Genomic DNA, 21,418 nt, shown 5'->3' with positions numbered 1-21,418 from the left:
CTTTCAAACTGAAGCATATACTTTGCTTGTCAGTTTTGATAAAACAGCAGCAACACTGTAGTGCAAAAAAGTTGCACGAGTGCTAAGAGAACAACGTAACTTCTTAGATCACCAAGACACCCAAAGAAATGAAAAATGTTTTTCTTCATTAAATTTGGAGATTATAGCACTGTAACAATTCTTGTACAAAAAATTTGTTTAAATAAAAAATGTTTGTTTAAATATGTTTAAATGTTTTTGTGTTAACTTTCAACCTGACTAACACTATCGCAGTATTCTCTTTCATTTCAGTTAGTTTCTGCACATTTGCAAGTTTGGAGTGGATGGACATATTCCTAATGACTTGGGTCAGGTCTGTGCACTGTTGTCGGTAAATGTGTAGATGCTTGTGTGTGTTTTTATGTGTGGCAGTTGTTCAGAAGTCGAAAATATGGATGAAGTGTGATGTTAGCTTTATTCTCCCATGACAGAGGGCCTGCCAAGATGTCGGGCAAAGACTCGCATGTCTCTGGCTCACATGATTTCTCACTCTGACTGGCAGGGTGGAGAGGCAAATAATGACTTAACCTCATTATAGCTCCAAAAAGCTTTGTGGACCCTCCTCTAGTCCCAAAACACACACACACACACACACACGCACGCACGCACGCACGCACGCACGCACGCACGCAGTAATCCACACCATTTTCATAATAAGATAAGAAGTTGTAGCACATTCTTTTCTTTTTTAAACTGAGAATAGAGTGTGTGTGTATGTGTGTGTTTGTGTATGTGTTATTACCTAGAACGCTGCTAAGCTAATAGGTCCTCAATTTATAAATCAAAGTGGACCCATATGTTTTTGTTTTCCTTCATCCTCACGAAGCATATCACACATTTGACTCATGGAGGATGCTGTAATTTCAATTGCAAGTCATTCTTACTGTGATGGCTTAATATGTGTCTGCTTTCATTAAAGTAAATTCTTGTAATAATCTGCTTCCTGCAGACCAGAAGTTAGTCAACTTGTACAAACCTCAGCAGCAGAGGGGGTAATGGATTGAAATGGTTTCTTTTCATGAGATTTCGGGCCATGGAAAAGAACACTAACCAATGTGAATGTTAACAGGTTTTGTATTTGGGTGTAATTACTTCAGTGAAAAAAAACCTTGTGTGTGCCTGTGTATTTATATTTTTGTGATTATCAGAGGGAGCAATATTCAGACCACAGTTACAAAAATTGCCTTTTGTTTTCTAAGGAGTTAAAGCAGGAATTACAAGCCTGCTTTCACTGCACAGATGTGAGTTTTTTTTTAAGCTGCAGCTGCTTGCCTAAATTAACTAATTCACACTGTGACATCATACATCAGTTTTTGTAAGGACTTATTTGCAGACCATGTATTTTTGTGCATACAATAATAACAACCCAGGGTTCAAGCCTAATCTAAGTAAACTGTGCCAATCCAAAGAAGAGGCCTAGAGCAGCGGGACCGGATCCTGTACAAACAGACCAGAAACAAGCTGAGCAAGGAGCTCAGGGTAGCTAAGAGGAGGTAAAGTGAGCAGTTAGAAAACAGGTTCTCAGCCAGCGACCCAGCACCAGTTTGGAGAAGCTTGCAGCACATCACAAGCTACAGGAGTCAATCCCCCAATCCTGTGGTGAATCCTCAACTGGCTGACAACCTTAAGAACTTCTACTGCACATTACAAAGACCACCATTTACACCTCCCATCTCCGCACACTCAACTCACACCTACACATAAACACTACCTGGAGCCCTCACCCCCCTCTTTTCTGACCCACTGTCTGCTCTAAAGATCTGTGAGAAGGATGTGTGTCTGCTCTTTTAGAGACAGAACACCAGGAAGGCTCCAAGACCTGATGGTCTGTCACCCTCCTGCAGATCTGTCCTCACTAACTGGTGCCCATCTTCACCCAAATCTTTAACAGATCTCTGGAGCTGCTCCACTATCAACCCAGTCTCAAATAAGTCTACCATCACAGGATTATGTGACTACAGGCCTGTTGCCCTTATGTCTCAAGCACATCACAGGGCCCTTGGTGGACCCCTTCAGTTTGCTTACCGGGCAAACGGGTTGGCCAGTGATGCAATCAATATGGGACAGCACCACAACATGCATCCAAGACCAAACCAAAACCAAGGACGGATGCCAGGTTCTTGTTCATGGACTTCAACTCAGCTTTCAAGACCGTCATCCCAGGCATCCTGATCACAATCAGTGGATCACCTGCTTTCTGACAGGACAGGAAGCAGGTGACTCTCTTGTCCCATCAGAGCTGTTACCTGGAGGACTGAAAAATCTGATCTGCTAAGCTCATTAAACCACCGCCCACGCCCCAACTGTATGTCTCATTTTCAGTGGTGTCTTAGGTCGTTCACTGGATCCATACAGCAAAATTCCCTTGACACCTCAAAATTAGCTCAAATGTTGATCTTGGTGGCCTTCTCTAGAAATAAATTTCTGTGACCATGTATTGGCTTGTACTACCTGTGGCAGAAATGTCTTGATGCATGCTCAATCCTCTAGATATGAAAATCCAAAAAACTGATTCTGTTCATCTGGATGTAGTGTTTTCAGTGGGAGAAACGTTTCGTCACTCATCCAACTTAGTGACTTCTTCAGTCTCAGCTGACTGCAGGTTTCCTCAACCTTATAAACAGTACCTTTGTACAATGACTGAAAGAAGCACCACTGATGAACAATGGGCAACTGCAGCTTTCCGTTTATCACTGGCATTTGTTAACAAACTCTCTTGTTCTTTACACATCCTCCCATCATTATTGCTTAAAAGAGTCCATCCATCCATCCATCATAGGGCAAGAGGTGATTTTCTCTCTACTGTTATATCGTTATATACTATTTACCTTACCGTAAAGCACCTTGAGGCAGCTGTTATTGGAGCTATGTCAATAAAACAAAATTGCACTGAATTGATGTAAAACATCAATTCCACATCAGACATATACACAGTGATTGTCAGCCATATCTATAACAGATTTCATGGCCATGGATTGCAGCAATAAGGCAGTATGTGTAATGACAGAATTAAGACTTGTTCTGCATATATAGAGTTTCAAGGAAAATAAAGACAGATGCTTCACTTTTGCTGTTCTCACGCATCAACAGAAATAAGGCAAAAACACATTCCTGGTGTCAACGCTGGCTGTGTTTAGCCCTGTGTGTGTGTGTGTTCTGCCCTCGCACTAGGGCCCAAATAACAAGCAGTGCTGGATGCGTTGACTCAAACTTGAGGCTCCTTGCCATCGTCAGCTGATAACGTCAGTAATGAGCTCTGTCAGACATTGAGGCTGACTGATGTTTTCCACTGCTGATGAATCTCACTGACAGCTGAAGGCCACATGCTAATGACAGATCCATTTGTGCAAATAGTACTCTGACTAGGTTCTGCAGTGAGAGGTGATGAGGTCACTAAATTCTCAGCTCAGGGTAATGACCAAGTGAAGTAATGAAACTTTGCACTTTAAGCTTTTTGGTTAATATTTCAGCAAACTGGATAGAAACTGGATAGACGATAAGAAGCACAAGTTCACTTGTGCTTCTTATCTATCTATGTAAGAGTACAAGTTCACTTGTACTCTTTTATGCAGGAGACTTTTGTGTCTTCAACAATTACAATTTTTTGTCAGATCCAGTTGTTATATCAGTACACGCTAATATGAGTAGCTTGAAGTGAGGATTTAGGGGGAAGAAGGAAGTAATTATAAGCTTCGAAGGTGTACAATGTTTCTGAAATTTTAAAGTAAAGCAAAGTTGGTCTCTTTTTTGATTACCTGACAGGAGAGGCTTTGAGGCTTTGACTTACACAATCTTGTACACGATTTTTACAACGAGATGTTTTCAATTAAATTTTAGTGCTCTGAGCATTTTTATTTCCTTAAGCATATTCTCTGGTGAAAACCTGATTAATCAGGGTTTCATATAAAAAACTTTGTAAAATCTTCATGTTTCAAAGGTTTCCTCTATAACAGTGAGGCAAATTAATTTTACTTTGTGGGCCACATACAGTTCATATTGTTTTCAAGTGAAACCAGTGAAAATCCTCTGTAGTGTAAAGAAGTTTAACAGCCCATTTAATTTCTGCAATGTCTCAATATAAAAAAGAAGAGCAATTTCAACAATATAACTTAGTTATATATATATATGGTATATATAAAATTATAGATACATATAATTGTATTTTTCAATTCAGTCATATATTTATTTTTATTGGGGATCTACTGTGAAAAATAGACATTTCAATACTACATAGTAGAAAACCAGGAACCTTTCTTTTCATTTAATTATTTATCTATTATTTAATTACTTTAGTGTCGTATTAATTGCTGTTGGCGGACCTTTATCACTAGAATAAGCTGTAAAATTTGTGAAAATATAGTTACAATTTCAAAATGTATGCCCTCTGTCACATTTTCCAGTGATGTTCAGTGGGTTGGATTGGAGTCATTGCTGGGCAGATTCTGGTCCCTGCGCCTTATGTTTGACACCCCTGGTTTTAGCCATGGTTACATTCAGAAACAACCCATTTGATTGCTTTATTTTATCACTGTTTGTGTAGTGGAGATATCAAAGATAGGCACGGCTGTGGCACTGATTCAGTCTTTGAGCACTACGGTCACCCCGGTGTGTCGGCCAGAACACCACTTAAGGCCAAATTGCCCAGAGCACGAAAGAAGGAGAGAGCTTGAGGTTCCGTTTGAGGCACTTTATTGTCACCGCTTAATTTCTGGGGCTGTAACACAGCGGGTGTACATAAGTGTGTGTCTGGGTGTGTGTGTGTGTGTGGTTTCCTACAAAGGAAATAAACAAGGGAAATAACAATAAATAAAGAGAATGGAAAAGTCAAATACTCAAATATAAACATAATACAACATAGTTAACATAATCAAATATAAAGATCAGAAAAATATAATACACTTCAAACTGCTCACACTATGCAACTAAATAGCATTAGTGCGAGGTTAAGCAACCGTCAGTACATGTGAACTACTTCCGGTAGTTATACAAAATAAAAGCGTCCCCCATTATATTCCGCTATAATGCTCTTATTGTGAAGGGCAAGCGGGACGCCATACTTCCGGTTATACTACGTTTGCTATTTTATTAATCCACGTACCTGATTGTTCGCTACAAACTCCGCTACTTCAAAGTAAACAATCACAAGCATCACATACAACATATAGAGAAGGTCTGATAACACAGGAATGACATTATGGACATACGAGCGACCGTACATGCGTCAACAAGCTAAACCGGGGCCAAGCTAACAACATAAGTTAGCATATGAAATGAGGGTGAACTCACGCGTTGCATGCGTGGCCTACCGCTCCAACTATGGACTACATTAGCTCCTAAATGGTAACATACTACAGTACTGACACAACAAAGGCAAAATACGACACAGGTCACTACTTACTTGTCATTTACGCACACCTAACATGCCCCAGGAATCAGTGCACCCCCTCCGGACCAACACTGCTCAGCCGCCATTAAACTGCCCACCTTACTAACCGGATGATGTCACTAGAAGGTGGGCTGGCCCAAACTGACAGAAGATGGAACATTACATGAACTTATATAAACTTATAAACACCAGTAAAACTATTATATGAACTTTGGGGCCTTTTATACAGCCGCCCCCAAATGTATGTAAGACATTTGCTCATCAATAAGGCAACAAAGTTCTAGGGTTGTGGTGAGTTCGACGCAGAGCTGTCCTCATCTTCTCCAGAGGGCAGCGCAGGGAGGACAACCAGTCTGGCAACTGGCCGAGTGTAGACTCTCTCCTTCACCTTCACGTCAGCTGACCTGATGCGTCCATCAGGGCTAGGATGAGTTTTAATCACCCTCCCCACCGGCCAGAGAGCCCTGGGAAGCTGTGGATCAGCGATCATCACCACAGAGTCCTCAGCCAAATCAGCTGCCGTTGTTTGCCACTTCTGGCGAGTCTGCAGACTGGGAATGTACTGACGAATGAAACGTGACCAGAAATGGTCAGCCAAAACCTGGGAGTGCTTCCAGCGACGGCGACTGAGGAGCTCACTCTCTGGGTATACTACCTGAGGTAGCGATCCATCCGGCCGCCCCATCAGAAGAACATTAGGAGTCACCGGATCTGCATCTCTGGCATCGGAAGACACATACCCCAGGGGCTTACTATTGAGTATCCCTTCCACTTCGGTGAGTACAGTGCGAAGCACTTCTTCTGGAACTGACTGAGCACCAACGGTGGCATAGAGGGCATAATTAACCGACCGGATCTCCCTTTCCCATGCTCCCCCAAAGTGTGGGGCACCTGGAGGATTAAAGCGGAAGCTGATCCTCTGGGGTGCTAGAAGCTGTTGTAGTTCCGGGGCCATCTTCAGAAAGGTCTCACGCAGCTCCCTCTCACCTCCCCTGAAGTTGGTCCCCTGGTCTGAAAACAACTCGGCAGGTGTTCCTCTACGGGCGACAAATCGCCGAAGAGCCATCAGGAATGCATCTGCATCAATGGTGTTAAGAACATCCAAGTGGACTGCCCTGGTGGTGAGGCACTTGAATATGATTCCCCATCTCTTCTCGATACGCCGACCAACCTTGACCTCAAACGGCCCGAAGCAGTCCATTCCCGTAGAGTAGAAAGCCGGTTTATATAGACGTAGCCGGGCTGCTGGCAGGTCTGCCATCCTTGGCACTGTAGGTCTAGCTCTCCACCTTTGACAATCAGCACAGAGGTGTTGGTAGCGCCGGACAGCTTCACGCCCTCGCAGAATCCAGTAGGAGCGCCGAAGTTCTGCGAACACCCGCTCCGGGCCAGGATGATGGAGGCGGCGATCAAAGTCTTGGATCAGGAGTTTGGTCACTGGGTGGCTTGGGTCTAAGATAATCGGATGGAGTGTCTCCAGAGCCAAATCTTCAGATCGACGAAGTCGTCCTCCAACACAAATGAGCTGTCTGGTCTCATCCACTTCGGGTGACAGAGAGAGAAGACGACTGCTCCTGGGAACTGGCTTACCGACTTTCAACAGGTTGTACTCCTCCAGGAAACTATCCATCTGGGCCCTCTGTAGGATCAGCCTCTCCGCCTTGCGATAGTCCTCAACATTGGGATGACCATCTGGTTGGGCCGCCCCATGTAGCTCCCGCGCTGTAACCTCTAACATCTCACTCCAGGTTTTGTAGCGGCTCAAATCTGAAGTTGGCTGACCTGACGGAGTAGTTGCTGTGGTCCCACAGAACACAGCTTTGCGCAGCTCCGAGGCATCTCCTGCTTGGTCAACCGTGAGATCCTCTGGCCAGGAGTCTGGACTGCGCAGGAGAAAGGATGGTCCTTGGCTCCATCTATTTGGTACAGTGAGCTCCTTCAACTTCTTCCCACGTGTCACATCGTCGGCTGGATTCCTTCCAGAGTCGACGTATCTCCAGGAGTGCCTGTCTGTCAGCTCTTGTATCTCGGCTACACGAGTGCCCACGAAGACCTTAAATCGGCAGGATTCAGACCTCAGCCAGGTCAGCACTGTTGTAGAATCGGACCATAGGACCGTCTGGTCGATTCTAAGGGTGAGCTCCCTTTCCAGCACTTGTGAGAGCTGTGCCCCAGTGAGTGCAGCACAGAGCTCCAATCGGGGCATGGAGTGGAACCGCTTAGGGGCAACCCTGGAACGGGCCACCAAGAATGACAGATGCACTTCACCATTTCTGCCAGTGGTCCGGAGGTAAGCTACTGAGCCATAAGCTTCTTCAGAGGCATCACAAAATATGTGCACCTCTCTCTGACAGCTGAAGGGGTCCACTTCCTTAGGCACATATGGTAGGGGAAGAGTAATTTCAGGTAGAAATTGCAGCTCTTCCTCCCAGGCTGTCCACTGCTGCATAAGCTCCTGAGGTAGGTGTGGGTCATCCCAACCCCTTTGCTTGTCCCAAAGATGGCGGATGATTACCTTCGCTCTGGTTGTGTAGGGTAAGATGAACCCTAGGGGGTCGTACTGGCTGGCCAAGACCTTGTAGATATTGCGCATCGTGGGGACTGCATATGGAACTTGACGATGCTTGTAGCCTAGGACATCTGTGTGGAATAGCCAGCTCAATCCCAGGGTAGATTCTGGGGTATCTACCTTGTTCTGGGCCAGCCATAGTTCCACACTAGCGGAGCAGCTCTCTTGTGGTAAGTGACTGATGACGTCACGTTCATTGCTGGCCCACTGACGTAGGTCAAAACCTGCTGAGGCTAGGATGGCCCGTAACCTGTCGACAAGTTTCCTTGCCTCTTCCTCGGTGGGGAAACTCTGAAGGCAGTTGTCCACATAAAAACACCTTTCGACCGAGAGTCTCACGTCATCATCTGGCTGGCTGTTATCCATGACATGACGCTGCAGGGCAAATGTGGCACAGCAGGGGCTACACGTGGTTCCGAACGGGAGCACCCGCCACTCGTAGACTGCTGGAGGGCTCTCGTCGCTGATGTCTCGCCAGACGAATCTGAGCAGGGCACGATCTTCTGGTAAGAGATGAACCTGGTGGAACATGCCTTTAATGTCCCCACTCACTGCAACTGCATGCTCTCTGAAGCGCAATAGGACTCCCAGAAGCGACGCACCTAAGGTGGGCCCAGGCAGCAGGTAGTCGTTCAAGTTCTGTCCTCTGTACTGAAATGAGCAGTTGAAAACCAATCGGTTCTTGCCATTATGGCTCACCATGTGATGAGGGATGTACCACGCCTCCTGACCTTCTGTCACAGGTGTCCCAGAGCCACACTTAATGATGGAGCCAGCCTTGATAAGCTTCTCCATCTCCACTTTGTAGGCCTCAGCTCGTTCTGGGTCTTTGGCCAGCCTTCTCTCTACACCCCGTAGACTTGGCATGACGGCGTCTTTAGTTGCCTGCAGTAGAGGCATCCCCTTCCGGCGAAGCAGTGGGGTGGCATAGCGACGTATGCCTTCAACCTCTATTCGGACAGTTCTGGTCTCCAGAATGCATATGGCCTCTTGGTCTTGCCTTGAACGAGTAACAAGCTTCTCGTTTCGGAATGGAATGATGTCGACCTGCCACAGTTTCTCCACATGTTTCATTAACTCACTGACCTGAGGTGCAACAGAAGTCAGCAAGCACTGCTGCGGTTGGGTAAGCTGGCCAACTATACTTGCTGGCCCTTGTAGCGCCCAACCTAGCCTGGTACGAATAGCAGCAGGCCCTCCTGGAGGTCCCAGCCTGACTGGTTCAACGGGGGTAACCAGATGGGGATGGTCACTGCCAATGAGTAGCAAAGGTTTCACATTTAACAAGGTGTGGATCGGAAGACCAATCAGGTGCTTGTACCTTTCCCTGAGTTGCTCCATGGGATAAGTGTGGCCTGCAAGTCCGATGCGTGCAGCAGTGAAGGCCCCAGCAATCTTGAACCTGGTCCTGGGCCTTGATGGAGAAGAAACAGAGAACGACACTGACTCACCTCTGAGAGTCTGCACGTCCTGCCTAATCGTGCGCAGTGGGACGTCCTCTGCGATCCCTTGCATGCCTAACTTCTCGGCAGCCTCCGGCAGAAGCATTGTCCTCTCTGACCCGTCATCCAGTACAGCATAAGTGCTGATTGTTCGCTTGCCATAATGAATGCAGACTTTGACAATCTTTAGAAGGACTTTGCAGCCTTCAGTGGGTCTGTCTAGATACAGGACGTCGGTTGCTACCTTCGAGTCACCGCTCACCACCGCTGTTGTTAGCGACCCTTTAGGTGTTCTAACATTGACATCATGCAGTACCTGCAGGTGCTTCCCTTGGCAGAGGCTGCAAGTCTTCCTCAGATTGCACTGGGCTGCCTGGTGTGACCGTGCGCAGCGCCAGCACCTCTTGTTACTCTTTATCCACTCTGTTAGCTGGTCCTTTGTCAACTTGGATACCATTGTGCACTGACTGAGATAGTGCTCTTCCGTGTTACAGAATGGACAGTATGGCTTGCTCTTGCTGGCCACACCACCTGGCCTCAAAGCCTGTGGGTTCGTCATTACCTCCTTTGCACCATGAAGGACTGTGATGGATCTCTTACCCTGGCGCACCTCAGGCCTGGGCCACTGTTTCTCCTTTGTCCCTTTCACTGCTAGCTGCCCTTCAGAGTCTTGGCACCAGGACTCATACTTAAGCCACCCTGCGAGATCTGCCAAGGTATGCATCCTCACACCTTGTTGGAACATGCAGCGGCGGAACTCCGCTCTCTGCTCGGGGGGTAGTTTACTAAGCAGACGAGAAACATGTGAACCACAGTGTAGTTCCACTTCTCCTTCTGGGCCTAGTGTCCTTAACATCCCCACCAGTGACTGTATCTGGAGGGCAAATCTCTCAAATGCCGAGACGTCTCCACGTCTGATGTCAGGTGAGTCCATCATCGCAGCAATACGCCTCAGCACTATCTGATGTGGTTGGCCGAATTTGTCATTGAGGGCCTCCATCGTATCAGTGAAGGGTGTGGCAGAGTTGAGGTAAGCATCGGCTATTAATCTGGCCTCCTCTAAGTGCAGGTGATCAACCAACACTTGATACTTGAACAGCTCAGTCGTGTCCTCAGGTAGAAGATTCCCCAATGCCATCTTAAGCCTAGCAAACTCACTAGGGTCTCGACTGGAGAAGTTGGGGATTGTTGGGCAGGGACCACGGTAAACTGTCTCTGAGGTGATAGGAGTCCTGCCCGGATTCGGTCTGTCCGGCAGTGGCTGTGGAGAGGACAGATTGAACTGCTGCTCAGGGGATGCTGGATTACAGCCATGCTCAGTCTTACTGTCCCCATAGGCGGCGCGCGGATGCTTGGACCCACCCAGTGGGAAACTGCCTGGGCGAGGTGGGAGATGAACCGGCTTGAACCAGGGAGGTGGATTATGGGAGGCTTTATCTGGAAACCTGAGAGCTGGTGGAGGATCTGATGACAGACTCTGTCCTGGGTGGTCCACGACCATATTAGCAGGTGGGATTGCCATTGCCTCTGTCTTAATGGCTGGAAACATACATGCATCTTGGCGATGGGGGTTCAACACTGGTGGGTCACTAGGCAGTGGCGCTTCCTCAATTGGATCTGGCCACGGTGGTGGGGCAGGCCAGTCATCATCCTCCTCAATCTCTGGTGCATCACCCGGTAGCGGTGACTGCATTGACTTACTGGTTTGGAGAGAAGATGGGCCCTGCATGCTCTGGACAGCTTCCACTAACTGTCTCATTTCTGCCCGCAGTGCCTTGAGTTCGACCAGATCTGATGACATACGTTGCTGGCTCTGCTGGATGAGGTGGCGCTCCTGACGGATATCCTCTAACTCTGCACTTACTTCCTTATTTGGATGTGTATAGGGGAGCACGAAGGGTAGAGGAGTAGAGTGATCATAGGCTGGTTCCCCATGCCATCTCTCCGGATACAGCTGGGGGGCTAGCTGATTCTCCTGAATGTGCTGTTGGCTCTGAGCTCCATAGCGCGAGGCCGTCTCATGGAGAATAGCATCCCGCCTCCACTGAGGGCTGGCTAGGTTGCAGCTAAAGGGGGAAGCGAGGGAGGTCATCCTGGCCTTGTCCTCTTGGTGTCTGAGCTCTACATCCTCTCTATATGCATGGCTAATGTAGCCTGGGTACTCCACCTCATAATCTGCGTAGTGCACAGGTGGGCGAGCATGTCGTTTGGGGCGTGCGCCACGAGCCTCGTACTCTGGGCCTGGTTCCATCTCTGAGGCGAACCTAGTGCATCCGGCTCGAAGGACCAATTAATGTAGTGGAGATATCAAAGATAGGCACGGCTGTGGCACTGATTCAGTCTTTGAGCACTACGGTCACCCTGGTGTGTCGGCCAGAACACCACTTAAGGCCAAATTGCCCAGAGCACGAAAGAAGGAGAGAGCTTGAGGTTCCGTTTGAGGCACTTTATTGTCACCGCTTAATTTCTGGGGCTGTAACACAGCGGGTGTACATAAGTGTGTGTCTGGGTGTGTGTGTGTGTGTGGTTTCCTACAAAGGAAATAAACAAGGGAAATAACAATAAATAAAGAGAATGAAAAAGTCAAATACTCAAATATAAACATAATACAACATAGTTAACATAATCAAATATAAAGATCAGAAAAATATAATACACTTCAAACTGCTCACACTATGCAACTAAATAGCATTAGTGCGAGGTTAAGCAACCGTCAGTACATGTGAACTACTTCCGGTAGTTATACAAAATAAAAGCGTCCCCCATTATATTCCGCTATAATGCTCTTATTGTGAAGGGCAAGCGGGACGCCATACTTCCGGTTATACTACGTTTGCTATTTTATTAATCCACGTACCTGATTGTTCACTACAAACTCCGCTACTTCAAAGTAAACAATCACAAGCATCACATACAACATATAGAGAAGGTCTGATAACACAGGAATGACATTATGGACATACGAGCGACCGTACATGCGTCAACAAGCTAAACCGGGGCCAAGCTAACAACATAAGTTAGCATATGAAATGAGGGTGAACTCACGCGTTGCATGCGTGGCCTACCGCTCCAACTATGGACTACATTAGCTCCTAAATGGTAACATACTACAGTACTGACACAACAAAGGCAAAATACGACACAGGTCACTACTTACTTGTCATTTACGCACACCTAACATGCCCCAGGAATCAGTGCACCCCCTCCGGACCAACACTGCTCAGCCGCCATTAAACTGCCCACCTTACTAACCGGATGATGTCACTAGAAGGTGGGCTGGCCCAAACTGACAGAAGATGGAACATTACATGAACTTATATAAACTTATTTATAAACACCATTTATAAACACCAGTAAAACTATTATATGAACTTTGGGGCCTTTTATACAGTTTGTATTACTTTTTAGCAGTTTTTTCCCCTTTCCAGATGGAATTGACAGACTTGACCTCTCAGCTTTCTGTGCCCAAACTCATTTTTATTCTCGATATGCAGCGAGACCTCTAATGTACAGCCCACACAATGGGAAAAACAAAAGTTCCTCGCCTGATTCAGTGTGAAGGTGAGTATTATTAAGTATTATTTTCTTGACCTTCACAACAATATTTTCTTACAGTTTTAGTTAAAATTAGTTAAAATTAGTTAAAATTAAGAAGGCATCGGGCGGGGGTGCAGGGGTGGGGGGGGGGGGGGGGAATAAATCCCTGTTTGTTTTATAGTGAGTGATTGTTTCCCCCATTGGTCTAGTGGAAAGCGGAAGAAACCAAACAAACAAAATTCTCTGCTTTAAAGGACACACCCTTAGTGTTTCTAACACATTAAGGGAACCTTGAGGCCACTCATAAAATAAAACAACATCTTTCTCTCTTGGCCATAAAATAAAACAAGATTGGCTGCCTCCGCAAAAAAACACACAGGCAGCACTTTTCTCCCTGTTTTCCTCTGAGAAGAATGATTGTAAATGTGTAATTAAATTAATAAAATAGTCCCAGATACTAAATCACCGCCCCTGAGGATGCCTGATTGCACAGCTGTGTTTGTGCATGAATGCATTTTTTGTGTCCAAGCAAAATGCCTGCAACAGTGGGTGCGTGCAGGAGTGTGTGGTTACGGGTTAGCATATTAAAAACACAATGGCAACACAGCCTTTAATTGTTCCCCATTCCTGAGGGCATGCGGCCCATACTGCATTACCTCTGGCAGTTTGTTAGAAAGTTAAGGATGAGGACAATGTGGCATTAGTTTTGGTACATGGTGCCAAGTTCTGCCATAATAAAGGCATTAAAAGCTCCTCATTAAGTTATTTTTGGTTCAGGGGTTGGCATGGTGGGGTGCTGTAGGTTAGGGGGGGGGGCACAGAAATTAAGGTAGGGTATTAGATGCCAGTGATTCTGTGCCAGGGCACCTCTATGTCACTGGTGGCTACAGGGATAATTAGAAACAGATGCTTCTTAATGTGGCTCCATGGGACCTGTGTGTTGTGAGAAAAAAGAGAGAGATTTCAGGGGTGTAGTGGAGAAGAAGGTCTAAGCCGTGTTAACATACATGGAGATGAATTTAGATTTTCTTTTCTACAGTTTTTGGCTTTGTTTTCAAACATGTATGGACAGCTTTCATTCTACTAGATATGCAGGAATTTTTCTCTGAAATGATTTACAGCCAGGATAAGAACTAGATAAGCTCTTATCATAGATAAGAACTAAAAGCAAAACAAAAAAACAGCATAAAGTAGAGATTGTTTCACAGGCAGTAGCTCACTGGCTATACCTGTTGTTCCTAAACAAGTGGATCCTGAATCCCAACCTGGGCTTGTCCCATATGTGTGGACTTGATATATTCCATGTTTTTTTTCCCTAGAGTGCTGCTTTTTTCTTGTCATTGAGAAAGGGGAAGTAAAAAAAAAAAACTGCGTATGTTGACTCAGGATATGCACTGTAAAATCTTCTTAGTTCCCAAAACTTTAAAAAATTGTGCAAACTTGTTGCCTTAAAAGACAACTAAGTACAGTTAATAAGTTCATCTAAATTAAAAAAAAACAAAAACAAAAAAAACCCCAAACAGCTGCCGTTTGTATCCGCGATCTTGTTATTTAAATCACTCCCCAAGCTCATGATTATAGTGTTGTAGTCAGAATGTGTGGCAGGCACGTTTATAAACCAAATGCAGGACTCCAAAGCACACAGGTTGAATTCAAAGTTTATCACTTCAGTTTTATTGCAGAGCTTTTGAGGAACTGGACTAGAGGTCACCGTCAGCGGCGGAGACCATTGAGTGGTCTGAAAGGACAGACGTCAGCGGATGATATGGGATCCCTCAGGCTGTCTGCCTGGCTACTGGTCTTGATGGAAAGGCTGAACCTCAGATGCAGGTGGAGCAAGATCCTGCTGATGCAGGAGGCTCTTGTGGCTCAGCTGAGCATCTAGGTGATGTAGTAGGCTGCACCAGTGCAGCGTCTTCCAGAGGCCCAGAGTGAAATTTAAATTTAACTGCATTCCTGTCATTCTACAATTTTGGTAGTCAAAAACTAATTTCCACAGTTTATTATTATTCATTCTAAAGTTATTAAGCTACCAAAAATGTCTTTAAAAAAAAGCTAGAATATGATTACAACACTAAAAAGAAATTAAAAATCCCAGATTTGACTTGACTTTTATTCTGTGGGCATATTTACATGAGCAATAAAAATATAACCTGACCAAGCACCTGCTTAACTTTGGTTTATTGTATGCATCATTCTAAATGAACGTGTGTAATTTGCCTGCATTGGTTCCCATGGTATAATACCATCACATTCCCTGTTCCCCAGTATCAACTTGTCTGTTGTGGTTTGACGATGCAGCTCAGGAAACTGTCACTATGAGCAAACTTCATCATGATGTTTACAATGGGGCCCATAAAATATGGAGTTGGTTTCTGAAGGGAAAAAACTCTATGGCTCTGTGCCCTGGATCTGATTAACTCTGTGTTTGTGGGAGGATATCTTGATTAGTGTGCCTCTATTACAATGTACTCCTTCAGTTTATCATTTCCTTAGATAACCTTCTCTGATTTTGTTCAGTAGACAAATTTGTGGAAGACAGATGTTTATGGAAGCTACAAGTACCAATATGATTTAAATATATCCAAGAAGGAAAAAAAAAAAGATATAGACAGCTAAACTGAATGGACCAAAGACATTTTATGGAAAAGAGTAGGGGAGACCGAGGATAGTTGTAACATTTTTCACATTTCTGTCTGTAGCTTGGAGCTCTTTTAAGGTAGTGGATTCAAAATGTAATGCAAAGTATTTACATGTCTCGGCTATTAAATAGTGCAGCTATTTTCTCTGCAGCACAATTACCCATTGCATGGTATGGTCTCAAACACAAAGAGTGAAATGTTACAATTAACCCCATAGTCTGGGTTAGTTGTAACATATCCTGGGGTGAAATGTAACACAATGAAATAAGGGTACTGACAAAACATTAACATGTAATCTTTTTTATTCAACACATGAATGCACTTACATCCATTTATGTAGCTATGTGTGTGTGTGACAGAATGCAGAAATCTAGCTTTTGAACATATTCCAAACCCCCAAAAAAGACAAATTATGGAATTTTCTGCAACTGAATATTTCATTAATTTTGGTTGGTCTTCCTTGAGTTTGGCCTCATTGGCTCAGTGGGCATTATAACCTACAACTCTTGCACCAATTTTGAACATAACAATGAAGCTGAAAAAAATGTAGTTGTTCACCAGCATCGCAATTCCATTACTTTTTATCATGGCTTACCTTGGTGTGGTTTGCAAAGTGCTTCAGAAAGATGAGGGAATCTGTTTCTTGCATCCATCCTGATTTATTTCCACTACCAGTACTTCCTACTGGTCCATCTCTGACACAGTGGTCTGCATAATGTATGTGTGGGAACACAAACAGTGGAGGAATTAACCGCATATACATAAGCGACCAGTGACCCTCTCTCTGCTGATGTCGTTCACAAACTTGTTTAATATAAGTTAAAGTAATAGTGTGGTAAGTTGTAACATCTGCATTATTGTTACAACTAACCCAGACTGTTGCTGTTACAACTGACCCAGACTCCTATAGCCATGAACTAGCTAATATTACAGCCAACGGCTAAAACATTAGCACTAAAGACCTACACAGAATATATCCCCATAGACATACAAATAACATAATTTAAGTTTGATGAGTTTAACTGCAAAGCAGATAATGCTATTAGAAATTGAAATAAAGTAGAAAAACTTACTTTTTGGCATACAAATTACTTTTTTTCGTGTTAAATTGTCTGTGTTTGACAAAATGTGCTGATTTTTCACATGTGATAGCAGAACTGAATTGGGCATGCACAGGATGAGTCACATCATTTGAAACTTAGCCCTGATTGGAGAAATTGGAAGTGTTACAACTGACCCACGTTACAACTATCCCCGGTCTCCCCTATGTGTTATTCTAACTTTTGTCACAGGAATATAAAAAGAATTAAAAAAAAAAAAGTTAAATGCTGTTGGTTTGTGAGCTATGTTAGCTAGTGTGTGAGCTATGTTTATTACTATACTTACATTTGTAACCACACATTTGTGAGGTTGTGTCTTCATAGTAACCTACGGTGGCCCCTAGAGACAAAGCATGTATAAACTCCAAAACACTTACAAATTCCAAATAGCACGCACAAACTCCTCAACACATACAAAATCCAAAACACATGCAAACTCCAAAACACATGCAAAATCCAAAACACGTACAAAATCCAAAACACTTGCAAACTCCAAAACACGTACAAACTCCAAAACACATACAAAATCCAAAACACGTACAAAATTCAAAACACATGCAAACTCCAAAACACATACAAAATCCAAAACACATGCAAAATCCAAAACACGTGCAAAATCCAAAACACGTACAAAATTCAAAACACATGCAAATTCCAAAACACGTACAAAATCCAAAACACGTACAAAATCCAAAACACGTACAAAATCCAAAACACATGCAAAATCCAAAACACGTGCAAAATCCAAAACACGTACAAAATTCAAAACACATGCAAACTCCAAATCACAACGGAAGTGCTCCAGGACGCTAGGGGCAGTGTTGAGCTCGATTTGTAAAATAAACGGCAAGTTTGTTGCAAACACATGGGCTCTAGTCTCCGTTGCGCTTCCCAGGTTGCCTAGCAACTATGATACTAACAGCTGGAAACGTGTCATACAACTTTTTTTGACAGAAATGAAGGAGAACATATTTTTTTTCATTTGTTTGTTTGTTTCTACAAGAGCTTTGTGTGATTTGATAAGTATCTGAGGCTGAGACCACAGGACAGTAAAACATGATTTTTGGGCTTCATTTCTGTACTGAACAGTCATTTAAGATTAGCTAGTAAATAACAATTAGCTAATGTTGTTCATGAGACTAAAGTCATATCACTTTGGTAATGTAAATATAATATGGCCAATATTATGGTTATTATATTAGTCATTATTAGGTATTACAGCAGTGAACATGAACTCTTTGTCAAATACTGAGCTTCAGTACAGATTCAAGTTGCAGTTATTTACATGTCTTACCACCTTAAATCTTCACTCAAAGACAAGTATATAGGAATGACTGCCAAATTTATTTGCCACTGAAGCCGAAGGATGGCATCTGAATAAAACCTCTCTTGACATGCCTAGATGACATTAAAGCTTGGTTGGCTCTAAACTTTTTAAATTTGAATGAAAAGAAAACAGATTTGTTGGTGTTTGGACCCAGTGGTCCCTGTGAGTCCTCTTCTTTTCATTTGGAACCCCTGGAGGTTTATTTTAAACCTGTTGTTACTGCCCTTGGTTTTAAGTTGGACCAGTCCATTTTTATCATTTAAGGCGACTGGCAAGAGTGAAATCGTTTCTTTCTAGGCAGCACTTTGAAACCGTGATCCATGCTTTTATTTCTTCCCCTGTGGACTACTGTAACGCACTTTATGTGGGGGTCAGTCAGTTGTTACTCTGACATCTGCAGCTGGTTCAAAATGTATATTGACAGTGCATAGGTGTATCATATATAAGAGACAAATGTTGTTCCTTCAGTATGTTGGCATTACTAAATTTGGCTCAAATGCTTACATACATGTGTAAAAAGAAAATGTACAAGCTGTGAGCTGTTTCAAATCAAATCACTTTTATTGTCACATCACATGTGCAGGTACATTGGTACAGCACATGTGAGTGAAATTCTTGTGTGCGAGCTTCACAAGCAACAGAGTTGTGCAAAATACAATAATGTAAACAAGCAAAATACAAGAATGGCTACATCTGAAACTAATAAATATATGTACAATATATAATAGTATATATATGTTTCTGATAAAATGAAGAGTAGACTGATGTATTAAATATTCCTTTATTGGGTGAGAAAATCAGACCATGTCATAACTGCTTTAAGTCATACAGAATAGATATCAGAGCTTTAAACAGGCTGACGTCTGCTAAATGGGTCAAACTGGGCAGAAAGTATACAAACACATAACATCCTTATAGAATATGATGTAACACTATAGATCAACTTACCTCAGAATATATAAAGCATATAAACAATTACAGCAATATGATGCAACAAACACAGCAGTGCTACTGATCCAAAATACTCAAAGCTTCATAGAACTGAAACAAACATTTATTTTTAGTTCCATTCTGCTGCTGATACAGACTTTAGGTTTCTGAACATTAAACTTGTTGCTGCCTTTCATAGTGCGTAACTTGAAGGCCCTGAGTACTTTCTCCCACACTGGAAACACTGGAATGATAAAATTATTTGAACATTACCTAATAAGACTGATTCAGGACAGACAATTAGTTATTTTAAACTTTTCTAGCAGTCCTTCACAAACAGGGAACAGTCTGTCTATTCTCTCCATCTGTCAGCTGCTGCTGGCTCTTCCTCCTCCTCTTCCTCACATACTGCTGAGATTGTCCTGGTGGATCATCAGGGGTGCAAAGCCTCACAGATGATGTAATGCAGTGGGTCCCTCAGTCTGTCCTCACTCTGGACACTTGCAGGTGTCACACATAGAAATCAAATGTGTGATAAGCTGCAGGATTCAAACACAAGTGTGACTTATAAATACATGTTCATACTTTTATTCCACAATCAGAGAGAAAGAAACAGAGAGAGAGTGCAGGACAGACAGACAGGTGACAGTCTCAGGTGTACACACTGCTACAAAACAGCACCAGAGAAGGAGGATTTAGTGTTTGTGTCATTACGAGTGCTAAACAAGAAGAGTTCCCAGATGGTACAGTGGACACATGTGTGACTCCTGTGATTAAAGCATCTTTCTTTCAGCTTAACGAGTGAACCGTCAGCTGACTGACTTTAATTACGCATAAAATCATCACATTCTCTGTAAGATTAAAGTCAGCTATTGAACGGCGAATATTTTGAAGTGAAGGCTTTAAAACCAAGTTAGTACAAACGTCGCTAATGTCACATAACTTTCCCGACATGTTGCCAACAGTAATGTTTTAATGTTCTTCATTATAAAAACATTTGCGCATAAATAAGTGACATAATATTCAGTACTTACTTCTGGAAGTTTACTCTTCGTCCGCTCCGCTTCCGCCGTTTTTTTTCGGCAAAATTATCCAAACCACCGCCGCGCTATGAAGTCTGGGATATGTTGGGCCATGAAGGCTACACAGACCCATCCTTAAAATTCAGGGAAATTAAGGACACATTTGAGGGCCGCATTTTGAGCAGCCTTTGAATTGGGACAGTCTTTGTCGTGTCGCTGTGACATAATCGGCCTTAAAATGCGGCCTTTAAGGCTGCAGACCCCAAATCCGGTCATTGGTACTTCCTGGCTTGTGTAGTTACTAGGTAACAAAAGCTCAACACTGCCCCCAGCGTCCTGGAGCACTTCCGATGTGTTTTGGAGTTTGCGCGTGTTTTGGGGTTTGCACGTGTTTTGGATTTTGCACGTGTTTTGTATTTTGCACGTGTTTTGTATTTTGTACGTGTTTTGTATTTTGCATGTGTTTTGTATTTTGCACGTGTTTTGTATTTTGCATGTGTTTTGGAGTTTGCACGTGTTTTGGATTTTGTATGTGTTTTGGATTTTGCACGCGTTTTGTATTTTGTACGTGTTTTGTATTTTGCACGTGTTTTGTATTTTGTATGTGTTTTGTATTTTGCATGTGTTTTGTATTTTGTAAGTGTTTTGGAGTTTGCATGTGTTTTGTATTTTGCACGTGTTTTGTATATTGTACGTGTTTTGTATTTTGTACGTGTTTTGTATTTTGCATGTGTTTTGTATTTTGTACGTGTTTTGGAGTTTGCATGTGTTTTGTATTTTGTACGTGTTTTGGAGTTTGCATGTGTTTTGTATTTTGTACGTGTTTTGTCTTTTGCATGTGTTTTTTATTTTGTAAGTGTTTTGGAGTTTGCACGTGTTTTGGATTTTGTAAGTGCTTTGGAGTTTGCACGTGTTTTGTATTTTGTACGTGTTTTGGATTTTGCATGTTTTTTATATTTTGTACGTGTTTTGTCTTTTGCATGTGTTTTTTATTTTGTAAGTGTTTTGGAGCTTGCATGTGTTTTGGATTTTGCACGTGTTTTGGATTTTGTAAGTGTTTTGGAGTTTGTACGTGCTTTGTCTCTAGGGGCCACCGTAGGTAACCACACCTCTAAAAGTGCACCCTGATGAGACCCTGAAACCAAACGTTCATACTAGCATAGATAACAGGTAATGTGGTAAGTTCTACTGTAAGAACATCTCCACCCCTATCAAGCTCACCCAAATCAACAGAATGCAAACATCATAACAATGCCCAGAAGCCCAAATTAGTGGCAACCAATAGCGAAGACCAAGAAGCCAAGAGCACTAGTGTGCTGTGTTAGAAACATACATGAAAGTCTGCACCAGTGTCAGAAACCCACACAAGATCTAGTACACAGCAAAATCTCCAGTGTTAAATTAACACTGGAGAGTGTCTATAT

At 43.3% G+C, this 21,418-nt stretch overlaps 1 protein-coding gene and 1 long non-coding RNA gene across 2 annotated transcripts; both read right to left on the bottom strand.

The window, feature by feature from the left end:
• Positions 1-4,629: 4,629 nt before the first annotated feature.
• LOC309692719 (uncharacterized protein) lies at positions 4,630-11,700 on the bottom strand. The gene is made up of 2 exons (XM_082511497.1): positions 5,438-11,700; positions 4,630-4,811 (listed from the first exon to the last, which is right to left on the bottom strand). The coding sequence occupies exon 1, from the start codon at positions 11,685-11,687 to the stop codon at positions 5,706-5,708; it is 5,982 nt and encodes a 1,993-aa protein (XP_082367623.1). The 5' UTR covers positions 11,688-11,700; the 3' UTR covers positions 4,630-4,811; positions 5,438-5,705.
• A 6,884-nt stretch (positions 11,701-18,584) lies between these two features.
• On the bottom strand, positions 18,585-20,328 carry LOC309692651. The gene is made up of 2 exons (XR_014272391.1): positions 20,007-20,328; positions 18,585-19,511 (listed from the first exon to the last, which is right to left on the bottom strand). It is a non-coding gene; the product is annotated as an uncharacterized lncRNA (long non-coding RNA).
• Positions 20,329-21,418: the final 1,090 nt, after the last annotated feature.

Source organism: Aulonocara stuartgranti (assembly GCF_965226115.1).
Source record: "Aulonocara stuartgranti genome assembly, chromosome: 17".
Classification (NCBI taxonomy): domain Eukaryota; kingdom Metazoa; phylum Chordata; class Actinopteri; order Cichliformes; family Cichlidae; genus Aulonocara; species Aulonocara stuartgranti.
This window is presented reverse-complemented; position numbering and strand designations above follow the sequence as displayed.

Excerpts from the sequence above, each read along its gene's own strand:
- LOC309692719 (XM_082511497.1), bottom strand. The coding sequence starts at position 11,687 with ATGGAACCAGGCCCAGAGTACGAGGCTCGTGGCGCACGCCCCAAACGA.